Consider the following 21,691-nt stretch of genomic DNA (forward strand, 5'->3'; position numbering starts at 1 on the left):
TAAATCTTTCAAGGTATTGAGGTCCTCTCAGTCTAATGTGCAACTACGACTGGAAAGAAATGAGTGGCATCTCTATGTAGAAACCACATGTGGGGATATTGTGACAATGGCCCAGAGTCTTCCATTCCTTCCCCAAACACGGATGCAGTGCCACCCCCAAGTGCCAAATCCTGAGTGGAAAAAGCTCATAAAGTTTAACGTTTTTAAATTCCCACAGCTATCAAGTTAAACACAAAAGGGAAAATATTTAGAGAGTAACCGATTTCTTGGAAAGTTGCTGATACACACAATAAAGGGTAATAATGAAGTTAAAACTTAGCAAGTCTGAGTCATAGAGAAGGCTGCCTCCCACTGATCTCCACAAACCAGGACTTCTGCCAAATGGGTAGACATAGAAGCTGGCTCTTCTATGTCTCCACTCCCTAGCTTTCCCTTTCCCTGGAATGTCATCTCTTCCCCACCATCCTCCACACATACCCAACTGTACTGACCAAGGCCATACACATCCTGCAAAGCCTACACCTGTTCCTCCCCAGGATTCCCCCAGTACCTAAGGCCCTACTACATATATTCCAATGATTTAGGAACATACCTTAGCTGCCCTATGCAACATAAAATTCTAGATTACAATAATCTCCTTTGTATATTTTTGTATTCCATTAAACACAAACTGTTTCATTTAATGCATATTTAGACCATGAACGCATGAATCAGTTTATTAATTAGCTTAATGAATAACTTGTTGAGAGAGGTGGACAGCTTTTCTCAAGGTCTTTCAAGCACACAAACCAAAATAATTGCTCCAAACACTTACCTTGTGTTCCTTCCAGAGAATCCTCAGGGAGGCAAGAGGCCCGTGTTCAGCCGTGTAGCACTGAACCTTGTGATGAGTCTGGGAGTCCCTGTGGGCTGAGGGAAAGAGCTTGTGCTCCAGAGACATGCAAACCAAGGTCTCGAGCCCAACTCTGCTGTTATGGGCTGACTCACCAGAACTTAATTTAGCACTTTCAGCTTGAGACTCCTGGTCTGCAGTATGGCTCCTCCTCACCTTTTGCTTTTTCTCCCTAATTGGGTTATGAGAATAAGATGTATGCGTGTGAAGTCGCTGGTGCAGTGGCACATGGGAGGGACTGAAGGTGAGTCCCTCTTCTCCCTCAAGTTCCCCTCTTATAGGACAAGGAACTTCGGAATTTGCCAATTAGTTCTGAAGAGAACAAAATATTCAGAAAATAATGGTTTTTGGCAGTAGCCCACCATCTATATGAGGGCTAACCACTAACTCTGGCTTAGAGTTTCCCCTCTGGGTTTCAATTTGCCTTAAGAGCAGCAGGGGCGGGGGCTGGAGAGAGATCTCCATGTGCCTCGCCCAGCCAAGTCATCACCACCACACACCTGCTCTTTATGCTCTCGTTGGCCATGTGGGGTCTCAGTTCTTCCCGCACAAGTAAGCTTTCTAAACACACTACATCTTAAAGAGCTCCAGAAAGCTGCCAGTCAGACTCTGGAAGCCTTTATTTTTTTTTTATTCTTCTTTTAAAAACTATTGTGATTTTTCTTTTTTTCTTTTTTTCTTTTTTTTTTTTTTTTTTTTTTTTTGGCCAGGCATAGTTAGACAGTGAGAGAGAGACAGAGAGAAAGGTCTTCCTTCCGTTGGTTCACTCCCCTAATGGCCGCTACGGCTGGCACTGCACCGATCCGAAGCCAGGAGCCAGGTGCTTCCTCCTGGTCTCCCGTGTGGGTGCAGGGCCCAAGCATTTGGGCCATCCTTTGCTGCCCTCCCGGGCCACAGCAGAGAGCTGGACTGGAAGAGGAGCAACTGGAACTAGTACCCGGCGCCCCAACCGGTACTAGAACCCAGGGTGCCAGAGCCACAGGCGGAGGGCTAGCCAAGTAAGCCACGGCACCAGTCAAAACTATTGTGATTTCTGAGTTCAGTAAGTAAATTTCACCTGTGGCTAAAAGATTATACAACTTTAGTTTGGGTGCTTTGGGACACAAGAAAGCAACACACAAAAATGTGCTTTATTCATATTGTGGCACTCATAACATCCTTTGTCACCTTCTCCTAGTAAGTTCTAATGTTCTCAACTGTGTCTTCAGCCTCGGTGAAATCCTGAAGATGGTCAAAGATGACTCCACTGTCCGTTGCTTCCAAGGCTTGCTGATTTTTGGAAATGTGATTACTGGTGTAAGTAACCAGTGTTTTCAGGAAATTCTGCTCTGCTTTTAATCATGATTTTAGATTCATCAAAAGTGAGAGTTTAAAGGAAAGGAATGATATAATAGGTAGCTCATTATATATTTTTTAATTTTAAGAAAAGTGTTGGTAAATATGCTGGCTAGAATTTAATTATATCATTTATCAAATATAACCATTTAATGTGTCAAAAGACGACAGTGGAAAATGTAGATACTTCCCTCCCAACTTTACTTTTATAAAAAAGATTTTTATTTGTTTATTTGAAATGCAGACCTACAGAGGGTATAAGAGACAGAGAGAAAGGTTTTTCATCCACTGGTTCATTCCCCCAGATGGTTACAACAGCCAGGGCTGGGCCAGGCTGAAACCAAGGGCCTAGAACTTCATTTGAGTCTCCCATGTGGAAGCAGATGGCCAAGGACTTGGGCCATCTTCCACTGCTTTCTCAGGAACATTAGCAGGGAGCTGAAGCAGAAGTGAGTGGCTGAGATTTGGCAAGCAGCAGCTTAACCCGCTGCACCACAACACCAGCCTCTCTCTCCCAACTTTAAAACACAAGTGAAGCCATGTCCACCATGGTCAGTGCCCCAGACATCCCCACCATGCATGCACTATAGTATTTCTCTCCTCTTTCTCCTTGGTTTGAATTCCTATGGGGCAGATGTTTACTTCTTTTATGTAACCAGAAGCAGGCTGTGAGAATAGCTCAGAAGCCAAGTTATCTGGGCATGGTGGAGTGAGGTTGGAGAACCCTTGCCTGGGAGTCAAAAGATCAACCGTTGGCCCAGCTCTGCCTCTGATGCTCTGGGTGACTGGACAAATCATCATCTTTCAAGACTAAGATTCCTCATCTACAAAGGAGGGGTTTGGGAAAAGATAACCACCAAGGTTCCTTCAAGCTCTCCTTGGTAAATAGGACCAAGAACTCCTTAAATATCATAATCCAGGAATTTGGAGGGTTAGGGAAGGCAGGGAGAGAAGTATCTTCATGGAAGTAGGCATTGCGTCTGAATGTTTCATGCCCCAGAGACTTAACGGATGGTGTGAAATGATCTGGGTCTTTCCCCAAATAGCAATAAGACAGTAACGTATGGAAGAAGGTATGCAAGCAATTCGCCAATGAAAGTAGTTGCTTAATATCCTAGAGTTGCATCAAACCTATGCAAGGGAGGGAGTTCTCTTCCCACCCCACCTCTCTGTCCCTTTCCCAATGTCGCACTATTGGCTACCAGCTTGACAGAACCCTGTCTGCTCCCAGATGTGTGGCATCGCCCTGACTGCAGAGTGCATCTTCTTTGTATCCGACCAACACAGCCTCTACCCACTGCTTGAAGCCACCAACAATGACGACATCTATGGGGCTGCCTGGATTGGCATGTTTGTTGGCATCTGCCTCTTCTGCCTGTCTGTTCTAGGCATTGTGGGCATCGTGAAGTCCAACAGGAAAATCCTTCTGGCGGTAAGACCTTGAAAGTCTCTACAGGGGTTTCCTTGGAGCAAGTTTGATGGATTATTTCTGCTTTACTGAGAAGAAGGTTAGGTTTTCAGTGGGGCAGGAGGAAGCAGAATGTCAGATGTTAGGTAAGGTTCTCCCTGCAGTGAAGAGTCCCTCCACTATTACAAATCCAGACAACTCATGTACGGAGAAGCCAAAGGGGAGACACTTGGGGGTGACGCTGCTGAATATTCCCCAGATCTGTGCTTCTCCAGCTGGTATCTGCATGCCTCCAACAGGTATAGTTACGGAAACACAGTGAGAACTTGATTATTAGATTTCTTGATAAGAAGTAATTTAAATGACTATTTTTGGTATTAATCATGTATTGATAGAACATAAAATAAAAAATGTGTATGAATGTGTGAATTTTTAAGAGAAAGCATGAAACTTTTTGAAGATGTTTTTCAGCCCACGGATAATGATTTTGTACAGGCTCTGCATTCTCACATTTTCATTCACTCTGTTTTTCAGGGCCCCTAGAAACTTCAATAAGCACTGCTGCAGAGCATATGTGCAGCCTGCGTCTGACTCTGTGCACCCCAGAAAGGCTTCTGCCCCAAACCACAGCCAGCAGGATCATGTCCTGCCTTTGCAGATGCAGGCATGGCTGAGAAAGCTGGGTTTGGCCTTGACATCTACCCCCTGCCCCCGTGCTCAAGGCAGTAATTCTCACATTGTGTCAAACATCCCTGCACACGCATAGACTCCCAGTCCCTGAAATAAGTTCCCTCCCCAAATGCTGCAGGGCCTGAGTTCCACCTTAAAGAACAAGTCCAGCCACTGAGAGTGTTGTTGGTTTACTTTCCCTTTGAGTTAACCATCATCCTGGTACTCCACAAATGCAGAACATTTACATTCTGTGATTCCTCAGTATGAGTTAGTTGGAGGGCAAAAGGATCCACTTTGAGAAGGTGGGGAAAGGAACGTTGGGGGAAAAAGGGGAGAGGGAGAAGAAGAGAGGCAGGTGTCCCCAGTGACAACCCACACTTGTGTCCCAGCCTCACTTTGGGCCAGTCATGTGTGTGGCTCACACAGCCAAAGGAGCAGCTCTCCCTCCCATTCAAGGGATGAAAGGAGAAATGCCTGACCCTCTGGCCCGCCTCCCTGTAGTGTTGCTAAGAGGTTCGGAGTCTCTGTAGGAGGAACCCCAAAGCTCTTGACAGAGAGCAAGGCAGCAGCTAAGACAGGAGAAAAGGATCTTTGCCTCTGAGAGCCTCCCACTGGTGACTTGCAGCCAGAACTTTGTTTTGAGCCAGGTGCTGAGGGCAGCAGACGGTCGTGCTCAGAGAATCTCCCATGCCCAGACCCAGAGAAGATTTTCCCTGCCCTCCCCCACTGGCATGGAGCACAGTGCCCCTTCCCAAGGATACAAGGACTGGAAAGCTCAGTTACCAGGCTGAGGAAGGCAAAGACAAAATTCGCCAACCACTCCCATCCCAGATTCAGAAGTCATTTGCAGTTCAGATCCTTTCAAGCCCAAAGAGTCTGTGACCTGTGGAGCCGTCATGGGCACACACAACAGCGACACCCCTGCTCTGTCTCATTCACCTGAGCCTGTCAGTGAGGGGAGAAAGGTGACATGAGAATGCCAGCAAGTGTGTGGGAAACTACCTACTTCTCTCTAAAAAGAGCGGATGCTTGTTAGGAGGGACACCGACTGTTAAAAAGGCTTTGGGTCATCTCTTTCTGACCTCTGTGGTTCTAAATTTTCAACAAACCATTGAAAAAAATCTCCCAAGGAAAGGGGATTTATGAAGCTCTACATTGTGTGTGAGACACTCAGACTCTTACCAGCCACTGAATGTACAGGTGCTTGTACACACACACACACACACACACATCAGTTCTTTCTCTTGTATTTGTCTTTCTCAGTGAAAATAGAAATTCAGGATATTGGTCTGGGAAAGCTCTGTGTTCATTGGCCATTCATTCTGTGACAAACAGGTGAGAATTGAGCTAACTTGCATCAAGCTTTTCTCCCCACCCAGCCCCATTCCAGGCAGTTGGTCAATGAGGGTTTGCTGAATATCTATGTAAATGATTGGATGATTTTATTCAGAGGAATGTGCTGAAAAACCACAACAATCATTTGGCGAAGTCTGTCTTTGGGAGCAAATGTAATCCTTTTCTCTCATTTGTTTCCCTTCCAGTATTTCATTCTGATGTTTATAGTGTACGGCTTTGAAGTGGCATCTTGTATCACAGCTGCAACACAACGAGACTTTGTGAGTACAATCTCATAAAGCACAGAGCTCAAGTGACAATAGAATCATCATTTGCAGGGCGGGCGTTTGTCACAGCAGTTAAGATGCCACTTGGGATGGTGGCAGCCTGTGTCAGTGTGCTGGGTTTGAGGTCCCGCTCTGCTTCTTCCTGCTAACTTCCTGCAAATCCCCGGGGAGGCAGTAGGTGATGGCTCAAGTACTTGAGTCCCTGCAAGCTGCACCAGAAACGTACCTGGATGCTCCTGGCTTCAGCCTTGTCTAGCCCCTCCCAACTGTTGCCTCAATGTTCGGGGACTGAACCAGAAGATGGAAGCTCTCTCTCTGTGTCCTCATCACTCTGCCTTTCAAGCCAGTAAATAAATTTTTTTAAAATAATCCTACTTAGTACAGTAATATTGTAGCTGATATGTATCAAGCCCTTACTATGTGCCAGGTACACAAATGTGCACTTTATTTAATATTTTTCTTAACTTTTATTTAGTAAATATAAATTTCCAAAGTACAGCTTATGGATTACAAAGGCTTCTCCACCCCCCATAACTTCCCTCCCACCTGCAACCCTCCCATCTCCCACTCCTTCTCCCATTCCATTTGCATCAAGATTCATTTTCAATTCTCTTTATATACAGAAGATCAATTTAGTATATATTAAGTAAATATTTCAATAGTTTGCATCCACACAGAACATAAAGTGTAAAATACTGTTTGAGTACTAGTTATAGCATTAATTCACATCGAACAACACATTAAGGACAGAGATCCTACATGAGGAGTAAGTGCACAGTGACTCCTGTTCTTGACTTAACAAATTGACACTCTTGTTTATGGCGTCAGTAATCTCCCTAGGCTCTTGTCATGAGTTTCCAAGGCTATGGAAGCCTTTTGAGTTCGCCAACTTCAATTTTCTACTGGGCCTTTTTTTTTTTTTTTTTTTTCCCAGAGTGTCTTGGCTTTCCATGCCTAAAATACTCTTATGGGCTCTTCAGCCAGATCTGAATGCCTTAAGGGCTGATTCTGAGGCCACAGTGCTGTTTAGGATATCTGCCATTCTATGAGTCTGCTGTGTATCCCGCTTCCCATGTTGGATGGTTCTCTCCTTTTTAATTCTATCAGTTAGTATTAGCAGACACTAGTCTTGTTTATGTGATCCCTTTGACTCTTCTGTGTTCATCAGGGATATTGGTCTGTAATTTTCTTTCAATGCTGCATCTTTCTCCGGCTTAGGGATTAAGGTGATGCTGGCTTCATAGAAAGAATTTGGGAGGATTCCCTCTTTTTTGATTGTTCTGAATAGTTTGAGAAGAATTGGAGTTAGTTCTTCTTTAAATGTCTGGTAGAATTCAGCAGTGAATCCATCTGGTCCTGGGCTTTTCTTTGTTGGGAGGGCCTTTATTACTGTTTCAATTTCTGTCTCAGTTATGGGTCTGTTTAGGTTTTCTATGTCTTCTTTTAACTGGAGAGTTGAAGCCATTAACATTCAATGTGACTATTGATAAGTAGTAACTTTGCTCTGCCATTTTCCCAAAGATATTTTCTAATATTGTCGCTCCCCGTCTTCATGGAGGAATGACACTAAGCCCTGCCTAGGCTTCATATCTGAGTCACGGCACCATTATGTCACTCCCCCTCTTCGTGGAGGAACGACACAGGACCCTGCATTGTTCTTTTGTCTGCTCGGCCCTCCCCCGGTTTGCTGCTGGTTCTTCCCGAGTTGGCTACCGACCCTTCCACCTCCGTGGAAGGGCGGTTCCCCCTGGCCACTTTCCCCACTTCCGCGGGGGAGCGGCACACCGCCGGCCGGCTCTCTCGGGGGCTGCACAGGTGTTCCTTCAGATGTTCCCCTTAGATGTTCCTGGTGCATGTTGTCTCTCTCCTCCTTTATAGTCCTCTTCCACCAATCCCAACTCTGCTACCCACACGCCGAGTACGCTGCTCTCCTCCAATCAGGAGCAGGTCCTGCAGCTTGTGAAGTTGGTGAGAGGCAGCTGGGTAGAAGCTGTTTGCTCCTCTCCCAGCGCCATATTGTGGGAGAGCAGATGTATAGAATAAGTCTTAATTCCAGTAACAGTATAGTCCGAGTTGCTCCCCACATAATATATGCTTTGAACTTCGTGTGATCTTTTACTGTGAGATTTTCTTCCTTTGCCTTCTTTCATTTGATGACCGTGTTTCTGTTTTTGTGTGTAGCACATCTTTTAAGCATCTTTTGCAGGGCTGGACAAGTGGCAACAAATTCTTTCAATTTCTGTTTGCTATAAAAGGTCTTTATTTAACTTTCATTCACAAATGACAGCTTTGCAGTATATAATATTCTGGGCTGGCAGTTTTTTTTTCCTCTTAGTACCTGGGCTATGTCTCGCCATTCCCTCCTAGCTTGTAGGGTTTCTGATGAGAAGTCAGCTGTGAGTCTAATTGGAGATACTCTGAGAGTAATCTGACGTTTCTCTCTTGCACATTTTAGAATCTTTTCTTTATGTTTCACTGTGGTGAGTTTGATTACAACATGTCGTGGTGAGGATCTCTTTTGGTCATGTTTACTGGGGGTTCTATGAGCTTCCTGTACTAGGATGTCTCTGTCCTTTTCCAAACCCGGGAAGTTCTCTGCTAGTATCTCACTAAAAAGGCCTTCTAATCCTTTCTCTCTCTCCATGCCTTCAGGAACTCCTAGAACTTGAATGTTGGATTTTTTAATAGTATCCTATAGATTCCCAACAATATTTTTTAGATTTCTAATTTCCTCTTCTTTTCTTTGGTTTGACTGTGTATTTTCCTGTGCTCTGTCTTCTAAGTCCAATATTCTCTCTTCTGCTTCACCCATTCTGTTTTTAAGGCTCTCTAATGTGTTTGTCATTTGATCTATTGAATTCTTCATTTCATTTTGATTTCTCTTCACTATCACAATTTCATGTTCTACTAGTTTCTGCATTTCATTTTGATTCCTCCTTAAGATTTCATTTTCACAAGAGAGATTTTCTATCCTGTCCAGTAAGGATTTTTGTAGTTCAAGAATTTGTTTTTGAAAACTTCTAAATGTTCTTATCATAAATTTTTTGAAATCCGTATCTTGCATTTCTTCTATCTCATCATCTTCATAATCTTGGCTTGGGGTGTCTTGTTCATTTGGGGGCATCATAATGTCTTCTTTGTTCTTGTTTCCTCAGTTTCTGCGTTTGTTTCTTGGCATTGTGGAGATATTCTTTAGTTTCTTCTTCCCTCACTGTGGTGTTTTTTCTTGTTATACTATGACTGTATTAAGTGGACTGTCTGCTTTTGATAGAGCCTTAGAGGCTTGAGATGGGTATGGCCAGAGAGCTCTGTTTGGTTCCTGAGGGTTAAGGGTGTGCCAAAAGTGACAAACCCAGGTTAGGCATGGTAAATCTCTCTCTCTCTCTCTCTCTCTCTCTCTCTCTCTCTCTTTTATTTATTTATTTATTTATTTATTTATTTATTTATTTATTTTTGATTCAGAAGGGAAGTAATTCCACACAGCTGAGCAGAATTGAAGGCAGTCAGTTTCTGATCTCTGGCTCCTCCCTTTCCAGCACTGGTGTGTAGATTCCGCAGCTGGGGTCCTGAGCCGTAGGCTCCCACGCCCTCCACGTAGGTCCACCGTGAATCACTAGTTCCAGAAGAGTTTCCTCTGCTGTTTCTTCCCCTACTCTTCCTTGAACCTGCAGAATCTCCACTTTTATTAAACTGTCTCTTCCCTATCAGTGTGCTCCCTTCCTATTCCGCCATCTTGCCCACAACTGAGTCCTTACAAATCTGTGGCATAGACATGATCACTATTGTCATTTTACAGATGAAAACAATGAGACATAAAGATAAAGTAACTTGTCAAAAGATGTACAGTTGGCAAGTGAAATAGCAAGCTCCTCACCATTCTGCCATGGCCCCTGGCCTTCCAATGCCATGATCCGTATTCCACCACCTCGAACACTTTTTTCCAATTCAGTGTCTTTCATTCTTTTCCCGGATTCCCTGGCCTAAGCTGCCATACAATGTTTGTCCAATTTGTCTCAGGGATTTCTTTCAAGATGGGGGACTTCAGACAACCAGAAACATCCTTAGCTGACTATACTTGGTATCTCTAAGTATAGTTTTGCTCCGAGAGAGAAAGTTTTGTGTCCCTAGCAACTGGCTGAGGGAGTTTTTTTAGCTCTGTGGGGATTATAACACACACTCTTTCTCTCCTGCCTCGTGTTTCATTTTCCCCATGCAGTTCACACCCAACCTCTTCCTGAAGCAGATGCTGGAGAGATACCAGAACAACAGCCCTCCAACCAATGATGACCAATGGAAAAACAATGGAGTCACCAGGACCTGGGACAGGCTCATGCTCCAGGTGAGGCCTGTGAGCCAGGTTGGACCCCACTGTGATCTAAACTAGTAAGCAGGGTGTGGGGCAGGAGTGAACTCAGTGTGTGAGGACTGCAGCCTCCAGGGGAATTCTCTCAGGAAAGGATTCCTTGCAGACAAGGTCATCGAATCCTCCTATTTATGGGGTCAGGAGGAGGGTGGAGGCAAGAGGATAGGAATGGGAAAGTAGGGATGCAGGGAGGAGTGTTGTGCTCATGACTCAGTGGGACCCCTACATCTGCATTGTATTGCAAGCTATGATGTTGATGAGCTTACAATTACAGGGCTAATAAAACTGTCATGACATTTAGACTAATCACACCTTCTGCCTCTTAGAACTCAAGTATCACTTACAATAAAAGAAAGATGTTGTCTTCTCTGCCCTACTGTGAACTCAAGTGGCAATTACTACCTGTTTTTGCTTTGTTGCTATCTTCTCACACCTCCCTTAAGCTTGCCCTGCTAAGAAAAAGGGTCTATTATTTTATTTGATTGCTCAATTTTCTCCTACTGGCAACCACAAAAGTTGCCCTCAAATACCACCAGATACCCAGCTCTTCAGGAATATCCATTCTCACTCCTATATTGCCCTATGTACATAAATTGTTATCCTCTTCATAACCCCTCACTACCCAACTCTCACAATGGTGTGCTCCCAGCCCCTAGTGCAGCACCAAATTTTTACAATGTCTCATCAGCAACTCCCTGATAGCCTCCACTCCTTCTTTAAGCTCTCTTTACCCCCTTATTTCACCAAAATCCTGACTGTGCCCTGTTGGAGACACTCTCATTTTTCTCCCTTGCCCCACATAGCACAGGGCCTACCCCTTGACAAGGCATCCTCACTGTTCCTCTTGGCTACCATGCTATTTCCTTCTTTCATTCCTTCCTCCTTCAAATATTTGAAGTTAATGTCCTCAATCTACATCATCTATGACCCTCCTTATTGATGTTATTTATCAGCCTCCCCAACCCAAGCTTGAAAGATTTCATTAAAGACTCTACTGTCTCATTCACTATCCACCTCTTCCCTCATACTCCTGTCATCCCATCTAGAGAACTAAACGTCTATATGGTGTCTCAGCCAACATGTGGCTTCTCAAGTCCATATCCTACTCCCTTACAAACATCATATCCTCCACTCTACCTCAGCCACCATCTTCCACAGCTATAAACAGCAAGTCATCACCAATAACTGTACCATCTAAGAAAATCCCATTCTCTGCTATAATTTTTTCTTTTACCCTAATATCCCTATTTCAATCATTTTCACCCCAGTAGGCCTCCAATTGACCACATTTTCAGTTTCTATCACCCTTTTCATGTTCCCTCTCCCCTCCTTAACTTATATGTCGGTTCCAGCCCAGCCGTCACTCCTGTATCAGTCACCTTTACTTCTTGCCCTGTCTCTGTTCACGAGTCTAAATCCTAACCAACCGCTACTGGGATTGAATTATGATTTTTGGCCCATTCCTCACCTATACCCTAAGAGATTAGCATTGCTGGACAAAGTCACATGGTCACACTAGCTTCAATTCAAAAGCACACTAGATATTTTCTACTCTATTTTTTGCAGAAAATTTGCTTGCAACTATTTTGCATGTTCTTCCCTCTCTTCACACCTCCAACACCCCCCATCACCCAGACTCTCAGCTGATGCTCATGTTTTATGGAGAATATAGAAGTAATCAGACAAGAACTATCTTATCTTTCTGCCACCAAATATATCCATCTACGTTGATCTGTATCTGTGCACTTTATGTCTCTCTCTGGGGTATTCTTTGTTCAACTTCTTTGTTTCTACCCTGCATTTTATCACCTTTGCTCTAACAATCTTCCCTGTTCTGATCCGCCCCATCAATATCTTCCATGAAGCATCCTAAAAGGAGACCTTAAATTGTCTGTCTTTCCAAAAAAACTCCCTCTTGCCCAATATTCACCCACTATTCTGTTCTGCTACTGTTCTGTTTTATTTCACAGTCAACCTTGAGAGAGATATCTACAGTTGCTGTCTCCATTTTCACATTTCTCATCTGCCTCCATGCAACTACAGTTGGCTTCTGACCCTACTAGTCCACTAAAAGGAGCCTTATAGTAATCCATCCTGCCAAATCCTGTGGTCAAAGTTCTGTCCTCACCTTACTGGACATGTCACCAACATTGTCCATCTGGTACCTCTCTCAATCTCCTTTACTGGATTTTCACAACTCTGAATGTTGGAGTGCTTCAAAGCTCATTTGGGGAGCCTTAATTCTCCTCCATTTCTACCTAAAATCTAATAGGAAATAAGCCTGGCTCAAGCATAACCATTTTCGCCTAGAATTTTCAGGTCAAAATACAGAATGGGAACAGGGGTTTAAGTGCGGCAACCAAGATATTATTCAGGATACCTGCATCCCATATCAGAGGCCTCGGGTTCTCTGTTCCTGTCTCAAGCTTTCTGCTAATGCACACTCTGTGAAGGCAGCAGGTGATGGCTCAAGTATTTGGGTCCCTGACACCAACACAGGAAACCTGGATTGAGTTCCTGGCTCCTCTGGCATTGACGAGTGAACCAGTGGAGAAGAACAGTTCATCTCTTTCTCTCTCTCTCTCTCTCTCATGATTAATTTTTTTAAAAACCAGAATGATTATTTTTCCTGGCTGCATAGTTTCCATAATACAGTGGTGAAACTGGACATCCTTTCAGGATAATTGATTTATCATTATGTTTAATTATTACATTTATTCTAAGAGGTGCCTATGGTTTTAACTTCCTCTCTTGAAATATTTTCATAGAATTTACTTTCTAAAAGCTAGGGAAGTAATATTAATTGTTTTACCTTCTATCCGGATTCCTATTCACAGTGTAAGGATATCAGTCACATGTGATTAAACTTCCTTTCACATAAAGAGATTTGGCTGTGTGGCACCAGGTTTTGGTTAGCTTTTCTAGTTTCTTTGCCATTTTAGAAGTAAAACATAATCACTCTAACAAGAAAATTACTCATAATTTCTTTACCAGTAAATTTATAAATTTCCTGATTCTCAAATTACTCATGTGATATTAGAATAATTATACCTCTTTTGCATTGCTGCTTCAAGATATTTGTATTAATAATAATTGTTTATTAAAGGTTTACTGTGATCCAGGAACTTTACTAAACATATCATATGTTAACTCTCTTAATTATCACAATTCTATGGGGCAGACACTACAAGTATACTTATCCTAATTTTATAGTAAAGAAAATGAGGCTCGGGTAGTTTAAATAACATGTCACAGGTTACAGAGTTCATTAATGAGATGGTAAAAGCTATGAAAAATGTTCTATAAACTCTAAATTGATTTATTGAGCCCTGAAACTCTCATTTGTTAGAAGTAAAATATAGTATGATTTCCATTTCTTCTTGTTTTTTAAAAAATTTATTCAGAGGCCAGTGCTGTGGCATGGTGGGCTTAGGCTCCACCTGCAGCACCGGTATCCCATATGAGTGCTGATTCAATTCTAGGCAGCTCCTCTTTCCACTCCAGCTCCCTGCTGTGACCTGGGACAGCAGTGGAAGATGGCCCAAGTGCTTGGGCCCCTGCATACACCTGGGAGACCAAGAAGAAGCTCCTGGCTCCTGGCTTCAGATCAGTCCAGCTTCAGCTGTTGCAGCCATTTGGGGAGTGAACCAGAGGATAGAAGACCTTTCTCTCTGTCTCTCTCTATCTGTAACTTTCCTCTCAAGTAAATAAATAAATCTTTTATAAAAAAAAAAATTATTCAGGGGCCGGCGCTGTGTCATAGCGAGTGAAGCTGCTGCCTGCAGGGCTGGCATCCCATTGTTCAAATCCTGACAGCTTCACTTCCAAATTAGCTCTCTGCTATTGCCTGGGAGGACAGTGGGAGATGGCGCAAGTCCTTGGGCCCCTGCACCTGCGTGGGAGACTGGATGGAAGCTCCTGGCTCCTGGCTTTGGATCGGCACAGCTCTGGCCACTGCAGCCATCTGGGGAGTGAACCAGTGGATAGAAGACCTCTCTCTCTGCCTCTGCCTCTGCCTCTGCCTCTGCCTCTGCCTTTGCCTCTCTGTAACTCTGCCTTTAAAATAAATAAATGTTTTTAAAAATTATGCATTTATTTGAGAGGCAGAATGAGAGAGAGAGATCTTATATCCTTGGTTCACACCCATATGACAACAGCTAGGGCTGGGTGAGGTAAAAGCCAGAAGACCAGAACTCCATCCAGGTCTCCCACATGTGTGACAGGGGCCCAAGCACTTGGGTCATTTTCTACCACTTTCCAGGGAGCATTAGCAGGAGCTGGATGGATGCAGAGCAGCCAGCAATGCAAGGAGCAGTTTAACACTGCCCCCTCTATTTCTTCTTTCTTTCTTTTTAAAATTTTTTTTATTTTATTTGAAAGACAGAGTTACAGAGAGAGGCAGAGACAGAGAGAGAGGTCTTCCATTTGCTGGTTCACTCCCCAGATGGCCACAACGGCCAGAGCTATGCTGATCCGAAACCAGGAACCAGGAGATTCCTCCGGGTCTCCCATGCAAGTGCAGGGGCCCAAGCACTTGGGCCATCTTCTACTGCTTTCCCAGGCCACAGCAGAGAGCTGGATCAGAAGAGGAGCAGCCAGGACTAGAACTGGCGCCCATATGGGATGCACCACAGTGCCCAGCCCCTTCTTCTTTCTGTTTGAAAGTTCACTTGCTACATCGATGGCTTGAGTGAGGCTCATGAAAGGGAATTGTGTGTCTCTCATCCACTGACAGGACAATTGCTGTGGCGTCAATGGCCCATCAGACTGGCAGAAATACACGTCTGCCTTCCGAGCTGAGAACAATGATGCCGACTATCCCTGGCCTCGCCAGTGCTGTGTCATGACCAATCTTAAAGAACCCCTCAACCTGGAGGCTTGCAAACTAGGAGTGCCTGGTTATTACCACAATCAGGTGAGTCCTCTCTCCTGCCGAGACCTGCCGGAACATTCTCCCGCTCTTTATGAGAAAGCATGGTCAGCTGTAGATAACGGTCTCTCAGAACGAAATGCTACATCCTTTCCCCCAACCTCATGTTGACCATTTCCCCCTTCTCTGTAGATAAACTGTGAATGCCCTTTGAGAGCTGCTATGAGGAAATGTGCATTTTAATAAAACTAACAGAACAGGAGATTTGCAATAGCAGAACCCAACTTTGTTTTAATGAAGTGATTTTACAATGTGTAGAATTGGTATAGAATTGTATTGAAATGGTTTCCTTAAACAGAGATCTGCTCTGCTTTCGCATCGTATAAATAGGAAGGGATGATATGCACACAGAATGCTTTGCCAACTCCAAAGTAAGGGCAATTTCTGAGGGCCAGCGAGGTCACTGCACATTCACATTCCTTTTCCAGCGGAGTTGACTGTGTTTTTAACAGAGTATTTTGCTGGAGATTTAGGAAGTTCACATATGGTTTGTTTTTTGAGGAAGTTGTTTTCAGGCAGAGGAGGCTGATAAAATGTTCACGAAGCATTCACTGAGTCCTTACTAAAGGCCAGACACTGTTCTAAGTGCAGATGCTAATTCCACGGATGCTGAAAAGATGGCGCCAGTGTGTCCCCTATTTGACTGAAACACAGAAATGCTCATCCGAGCACAGCCTACGTGCCAATGAGGCTTGGTAAGACTTCTCAAAGGCCCTCATGGGGACTCCCATATTCCCCGAGTCAGCATCCACTGACATTGCGCTGTCATGCTCTACACTGCCTTGGGAGCTGCCCCCATATGGAGGGTTCTTTAAATAGTTAGAAAATGTTTAGTTTGGGAGTAAATATGACAAACTGCATGTTCAGCACGCAGGACACCACACTGCTGATCCTGGTGCCAGATCTGGCAGGGTACCCAGACTAAGACTGCACATAAAATCCAGAAAATGAGAAGGAAGCAAGGTAGATTATTTTGGAGTAAGTGTCAAAGCAATCCTCATTCAGCTTTATGGCCACATTGTTCTGGGCATTTAAAAAAAAAATCAGTTATAATCAGACTTCTATACAAATTAAATGTATTATTTATAATCATAGTATGCAATAGAACTATTACTCTCAGTATTAATAAAATGCTTTCAATATTCCAACATGGGAACTGGCTCGTGTGAACGAATCTCAATTGGACTGTGCTTGTGTCCAAACTGTGTCGTCTCTTTGAAAGGGATGAAAAGGACATTTTCCCTCAGAGAATCAGTTTATTTCATGGAAACACTTGCTTCCCCAGCACGTGTGACACTCACCAGGACAAGCCTAAAAGCACAGATGAGGAGAAGATGGACTGTTTTCCTCTTGCTGGCGTGGGATCTATGTTGACAAACTGTACCCCTTTCCCTGAGAGTTCCTTGGCTTGGTCCATCCCTAACACCTCCATGCAAACTACCTACCACTATCTACAAACTGTCATCACTCAGCCCCCCTCAGGCACCAAATTCCTGAGTCCTGAAATTCCTTTCCCTGTAGCTGATTCCCTATGCTTCTCTCATTCATTCCTCTCCCTCATCACAGTCCCTTATCAACCCTTTGTGATTCTCCCTAGCCTAGGGCCCCAGACTCCCATACACCACTCTTCTCCCTGACAGGTCCTACTAACAATCCTTGACCACAAAGCAAATGTGCCGTCCCAGTCCTTAGCAGCCTCTACTTCTATGATTGCATCTACCACCTTGAGCTGTAGTATGTCTTCTTACATATCTATTTTCTTAGTTGTATTTATTACTTTTTGGACACACAAAGAGATAGAAAGGGAGACAGAGAGACAGAGAGTTCCCTTGTACTCGTTCACTCCTCAAATCCCAGAATGGCTGAGAGTGGACAGCTGCTGGGCCAGGCCAAGGGCAGAAGCCAGGAATGCAATCCAGGTCTCTCACTCCAGTAACAGAAATCCTATTTGAGCAATGGCCACTGCTTCCCAGAGTCTACACTGGCAGAAAACTGGAGTCAGGAGCTGGAGTCAGGAATTGAACCCAGCACTCAGGTATGGGATGCAGATGTCTTCACCAATGGACCAAATGCACATTCCTCACACTGTGAGCCTCCCTTAAGGGTCATGTATTATTTAATTGCATAGCTTTAATACTTAGCACAGGGGTCAGTGTCATGGCTCACTTAGTTAATCCTCTGCCTGCAGCGCCGGTATCCACATGGGCACTGGTTCTCGTCCCAGTTTCTCCTCTTCCAGTCCAGCTCTCTGCTGTGGTCTTGGAAAACAGTAGAGGATAGCCCAAGTGCCTGGGCCACTGCACCTGCATGGGAGACCTGGAAGAAGCTCCTGGCTCCTGGCTTCAGATCTGTGCAGCTCCGGCCATTGCAGCCATTTGAGGAGTGAACCAATGGAAGGAAGACCTTTCTCTCTGTCTCTCTCTCTCTGTCTCTCTCTATAACTCTACCTGTCAAATAAATAAATAAAGTCTTTCAAAAAATCCTTAGCATAATGCCTGGCACAAACAGGCACTGAATGACTGTTTGGTGGGTGAATGAACAAAGAAATGCCTTTCTTTCCCCCCTCCATGTTGTAGCTTTTCAAGATCAACAATGCACAGATTTGCTGCCAAAACCTTTGCAACTAGCAAAATTAGGGAAGTCATATATGTGGTTAAAAAAAAGTATAAATCAACTAGAATTTCAGATACAAATATGTGTTCTACACTGATCCATCTGCCTCAGAAATTCTATATGCAAATTCTGACCATTACATTTCAAGAAGATTATTTTAAAACTATGGAAGATCAAGAAAAGCACCACTAAGATGAAAAGCCACAAAATGAGAGGGAGTTAAAGTAAAAAAAAAAAAAAGAAAGAAAACAAGGCTTTTATCTATATGAGTTCCATGAAAACAAGACCCCACTTGTGTCTTGTCCCAGCCAAATGATGAGCCCAGCACCAGGCACTAGCATAAGCAGGCTCTTATATATTATTATTATATGAATGACCACCTCCCAGGTAGTCATAAGGATCAAGTTAGTAGTTAATAAACCAACATTTTGTAAACCATTAAGTGTGTTGCAAATGATGTTATTATAACCATTACTTACTATCAAGTTCTATTCATTCTTTAAGTAATTGCTAAGTGTCTACCACATGCCAGACACTGGTTCTGGGTTCTAGAGATTCAACAAGGAACAAGACAAAATCCCTGCCCTACTGGAGCTTGCATTCTACTACAGGAGATGTGTTACCAAACACATGGTAGAATTCAGGTAGTTACAAATACATGATCATAGATAGAGCGGGGTGGGTATATAGGGTGTGATGCAGGAAGGGGTATTTTCAGGAAAGGGTAGTTGTCAGGAAAGGTTTTGTTGAGTTGATATTTGCAGAGTTCTGAATTCAGTGAGGCAATGAGGCACTGGAAAATTAGGAAAAGGGCTGTAAACAAAGGAAGCAGCAGGTGCAATGGTCCTGAAGATGAAGCAGTCTTAGTTTTTTTGGAGTAATATCAAAGAGGCGAGCATGACAAGGCCAGAATAAGTGAAGATTGTGTAAAAACAAAGATGAATCTAGATTTTGTGAGTGGACTCAGGCTTCAAGGTGCGGGGAGGAGGGACAGTTAGCGGGCTATTGCTAGGAGTTGCTTATGTGTTGGATACTACATAACAGAAAACGAGTTGAGTAAGGATAATTCCCATATTTTTCCTCTGAGCCATCTAGGTGAATGGAGGTGGCTGTAATGTAAATGGAGAAGAGGGAAAGGGGTGAAATCCAGCAAAAGCGGGGCATCTGCATGGATAAACAAGGGACTGGGGCGGTCATAAAAAGCAGAACCTCAAATGGTCATCTGGAGCCACTGGGTGGAGCCCAAGCCCCAAGATCAGCTTTTCTAGGCCGCTTGCCTCTGGACTCAGTGGTGCATGGAATCAGCCCGGGTTATTCCATTCCCTGGGCATCACCTGTGATTCACGTCGAGGCTGAGCTCATTCAGAGGGCAGCTGGAGCCTGGCTCGCGTGCTGCACTCCAGGGCTCTGCCTAGTGAGCAGTGTGTACATACAAATACTTACGCATTATGAATGACTCAGCGAATAAAGTCAATTGCTCTTTCACTCGCACACCATGGCCCTTCAAGATCTCACTAGGGTTCATTAACATTATGTTGAAATACATTGTCAAATAAGAATTCAGGGAGCATGACATAGGGTTTCCTTAAGTGATTATAAAAAATGGCAACTGAAGACCTTTGGTTTTCATAGATCAGGAGTGTTTCTGTTTAAAAAGAAACAAATCGAAAAGTAACTCTGCCCCTCGAACTACCAATAAAAGGCTTGAGAAGGAAAGCAATTTCAAATTTTATTCGGAATTATCCACTTATTGACTATGGAAAACAATGTCTTGCTAAAATAATAGCACTTTTGCTAGCGTGGTTGAGTGATAAAGCACAGGTAAACGTGAGAGAGAATGCAAGTTCAACAGCATTATTCATACTCAGCAAAGCACGGCCGTAGCTGACTGTCCACAGGATGTGCAAACAGCCGATTTGTAAAGCAGGACTTTGGAAGGCATTGATTCAAACAGGAATCGGCTTTCCCAGTGTTCTCTTCCCCTTTTCCTCTTGGTCGCCTCACAACAATGTGGGATCACCCCTTCTCCAGGGCTGCTATGAGCTGATCTCTGGACCGATGAACCGACACGCCTGGGGAGTTGCCTGGTTTGGATTTGCTATTCTCTGCTGGACGGTGAGTATTCCTCAGCACGTGTTTCATTTCTCAGAGGATGATAATAAGGAGAGACATCGAGATTACCACTGGTTACGGCAACCGCACCAGAGACTCTAGAAAAGACCCCTGACCCGAAGGCTGGTCAGGAAACTTCGGCCACCAGAGCAAGGACAGTGAATTCCTGTGAGCAGCAAGGTGGGAGCCTCCCCTGCCAGGGAAAGGGTGTGCCTACCTATGCAGATCCTGCGGCTGATGGGAGCTCACCGGCAGCTGGAGAACTCTTTCCCCTGCCCAGCCCTCTCAATGAACTCCCTCCTGCTCCTCCCAGCCTCCAGATCTCATTAATTCATTACCACTAGCTACCAAAGACCTCTGCTGTCTTTAAAAAATCTTTTAATTTTTTATTTATTTGAAAGGCAGAGTTACACAGAGGGAGGGGGAGACAGAGAAAGACCTTGAATCCACTGGTTAACTCCCTCAAAGAGCCCCCCAGCAGCCTGAGCTGAGCCATCCTGAAGTCAGGATCTTCTTCCAGGTCTCCCACTTGGGTGCAAAGGCCCCAGCACATGGGCCATCCTCTGCCACTTTCCCCAGGCCATCAGCAGGGTGCTGGATTAGAAGTAGAGCAAGCAGGACTCAAACCGGTGCTCATATGGGATGCCAGTGTTGCAGGCAAAGACTTAACCCACTATGCCACAGTGCCGGCCCTGACACCTGTCTTGATGGAATCTGCCCAACACTGTTCTGGCTCAGCTCCTTCCAAAGAGCTACCTCTACCAGTCTCAGGATTTCCTACCACCTACTTTATCCGATGCACATGTAGCAGGACTTTAGAGTGATGGTTCTCAGCTCTGGCTGTACACGAAAACCTCCAAAAGGAGCTTTAAAAAAAAAAGAAAAGAAAAAATGCCTGGACACCAGCCTCTGAGATCCTAAATTCAGGCAATCTGGGGGCCGAGCTCAGGCAGTTTTCTTTCTGTGCTACTCTATTTGCTATCAAAGTTAAGAACCAGTACATTATAGGAACAGTCCCAAACTTCTTTTTCAAGAACCACTTCACACTCTGAAAAGTATTGAGGACTCCAAAAAGCCTCTGTCTATGTGGCCTGTATCTATTGATAGTTCCCACTGGAAATTAACTTAGAACTTTTAAATATTTATTAATTCATTTTTGAAATAAAAAGTCAATTATATGTTCATGTAAAGTATATTTTATGGAAAAACTATCTTACAAAACAAAAAAAATAGTGAGAAAATTGGCATTGTTTTCTACTTTTGCAAATCTCTTCAATATTTGTCTTAGTAGAAAACAGCTAGATTCTCCTACTTAATCCTCCATTCAATTTGTTGTAATACATTCTCTAGTTTGAGAGAACACACCCTTCATTTAGACAAGGAGTTGATAAAAATCAAGAGTGCTTTAATAGACTTATCTGAAGATACTTGTGTCTTCAGATTTTTGTATTGATAGTATACTTAATTTCACAAATGATAGTTTCTTAAAGATCAGCTACAATATGAAATCTAAAACCACATTGATGATTTTTTTCCATGTTCTTTTATCTTGGGTTCTGTGGCATTCTTTGGGGGCAGCCATTCTGGGTCACAAGTGTTTTAGGAGAAAGGGGAGGTCTCCTGGCAGGAGAGGTCCAATTCTAGAAAGCAGGAAGCTCTTACCGCAGACAGGTAACTAACTGGAAATCCTATGAACTATGCAGGGGGATAATGAGCCTTGTTGGGAAGAAGAAAGAACTCCCCC

The 21,691-nt window shown here is 43.9% G+C and overlaps 2 protein-coding genes across 6 annotated transcripts in view; one reads left to right on the forward strand and one right to left on the reverse strand.

The window, feature by feature from the left end:
• Positions 1-990, reverse strand: part of IGSF11 (immunoglobulin superfamily member 11) — a 367,364-nt gene extending 366,374 nt beyond the window's left edge. For both annotated transcript variants that reach the window (XM_089331731.1, XM_089331730.1), the window contains exon 1: positions 815-990. The gene's annotated coding sequence lies outside the window, so the exon portion shown is untranslated. The remainder of the gene's footprint in view (positions 1-814) is intronic.
• Positions 1-21,691, forward strand: part of UPK1B (uroplakin 1B) — a 31,081-nt gene that overhangs the window by 7,797 nt on the left and 1,593 nt on the right. The window contains exons 1-7 of one of the 4 annotated variants that reach the window (XM_089331739.1): positions 1,016-1,136; positions 2,101-2,188; positions 3,459-3,659; positions 5,849-5,923; positions 10,146-10,268; positions 15,028-15,207; positions 19,867-19,950. In XM_089331739.1, the coding sequence (XP_089187865.1) occupies positions 2,120-2,188; positions 3,459-3,659; positions 5,849-5,923; positions 10,146-10,268; positions 15,028-15,207; positions 19,867-19,950 (732 nt within the window). In that variant the 5' untranslated portion in view covers positions 1,016-1,136; positions 2,101-2,119. Of the gene's footprint in view, positions 1-1,015; positions 1,137-1,317; positions 1,445-2,069; positions 2,189-3,458; positions 3,660-5,848; positions 5,924-10,145; positions 10,269-15,027; positions 15,208-19,866; positions 19,951-21,691 lie in introns of those variants that run through there. The other 3 variants (XM_089331738.1, XM_089331740.1, XM_002716674.6) reach the window with 3 other exon arrangements.

Source organism: Oryctolagus cuniculus, chromosome 4, assembly GCF_051225735.1.
Source record: "Oryctolagus cuniculus isolate XC-2025 breed Fujian yellow rabbit chromosome 4, ASM5122573v1, whole genome shotgun sequence".
Classification (NCBI taxonomy): Eukaryota; Metazoa; Chordata; class Mammalia; order Lagomorpha; family Leporidae; genus Oryctolagus; species Oryctolagus cuniculus.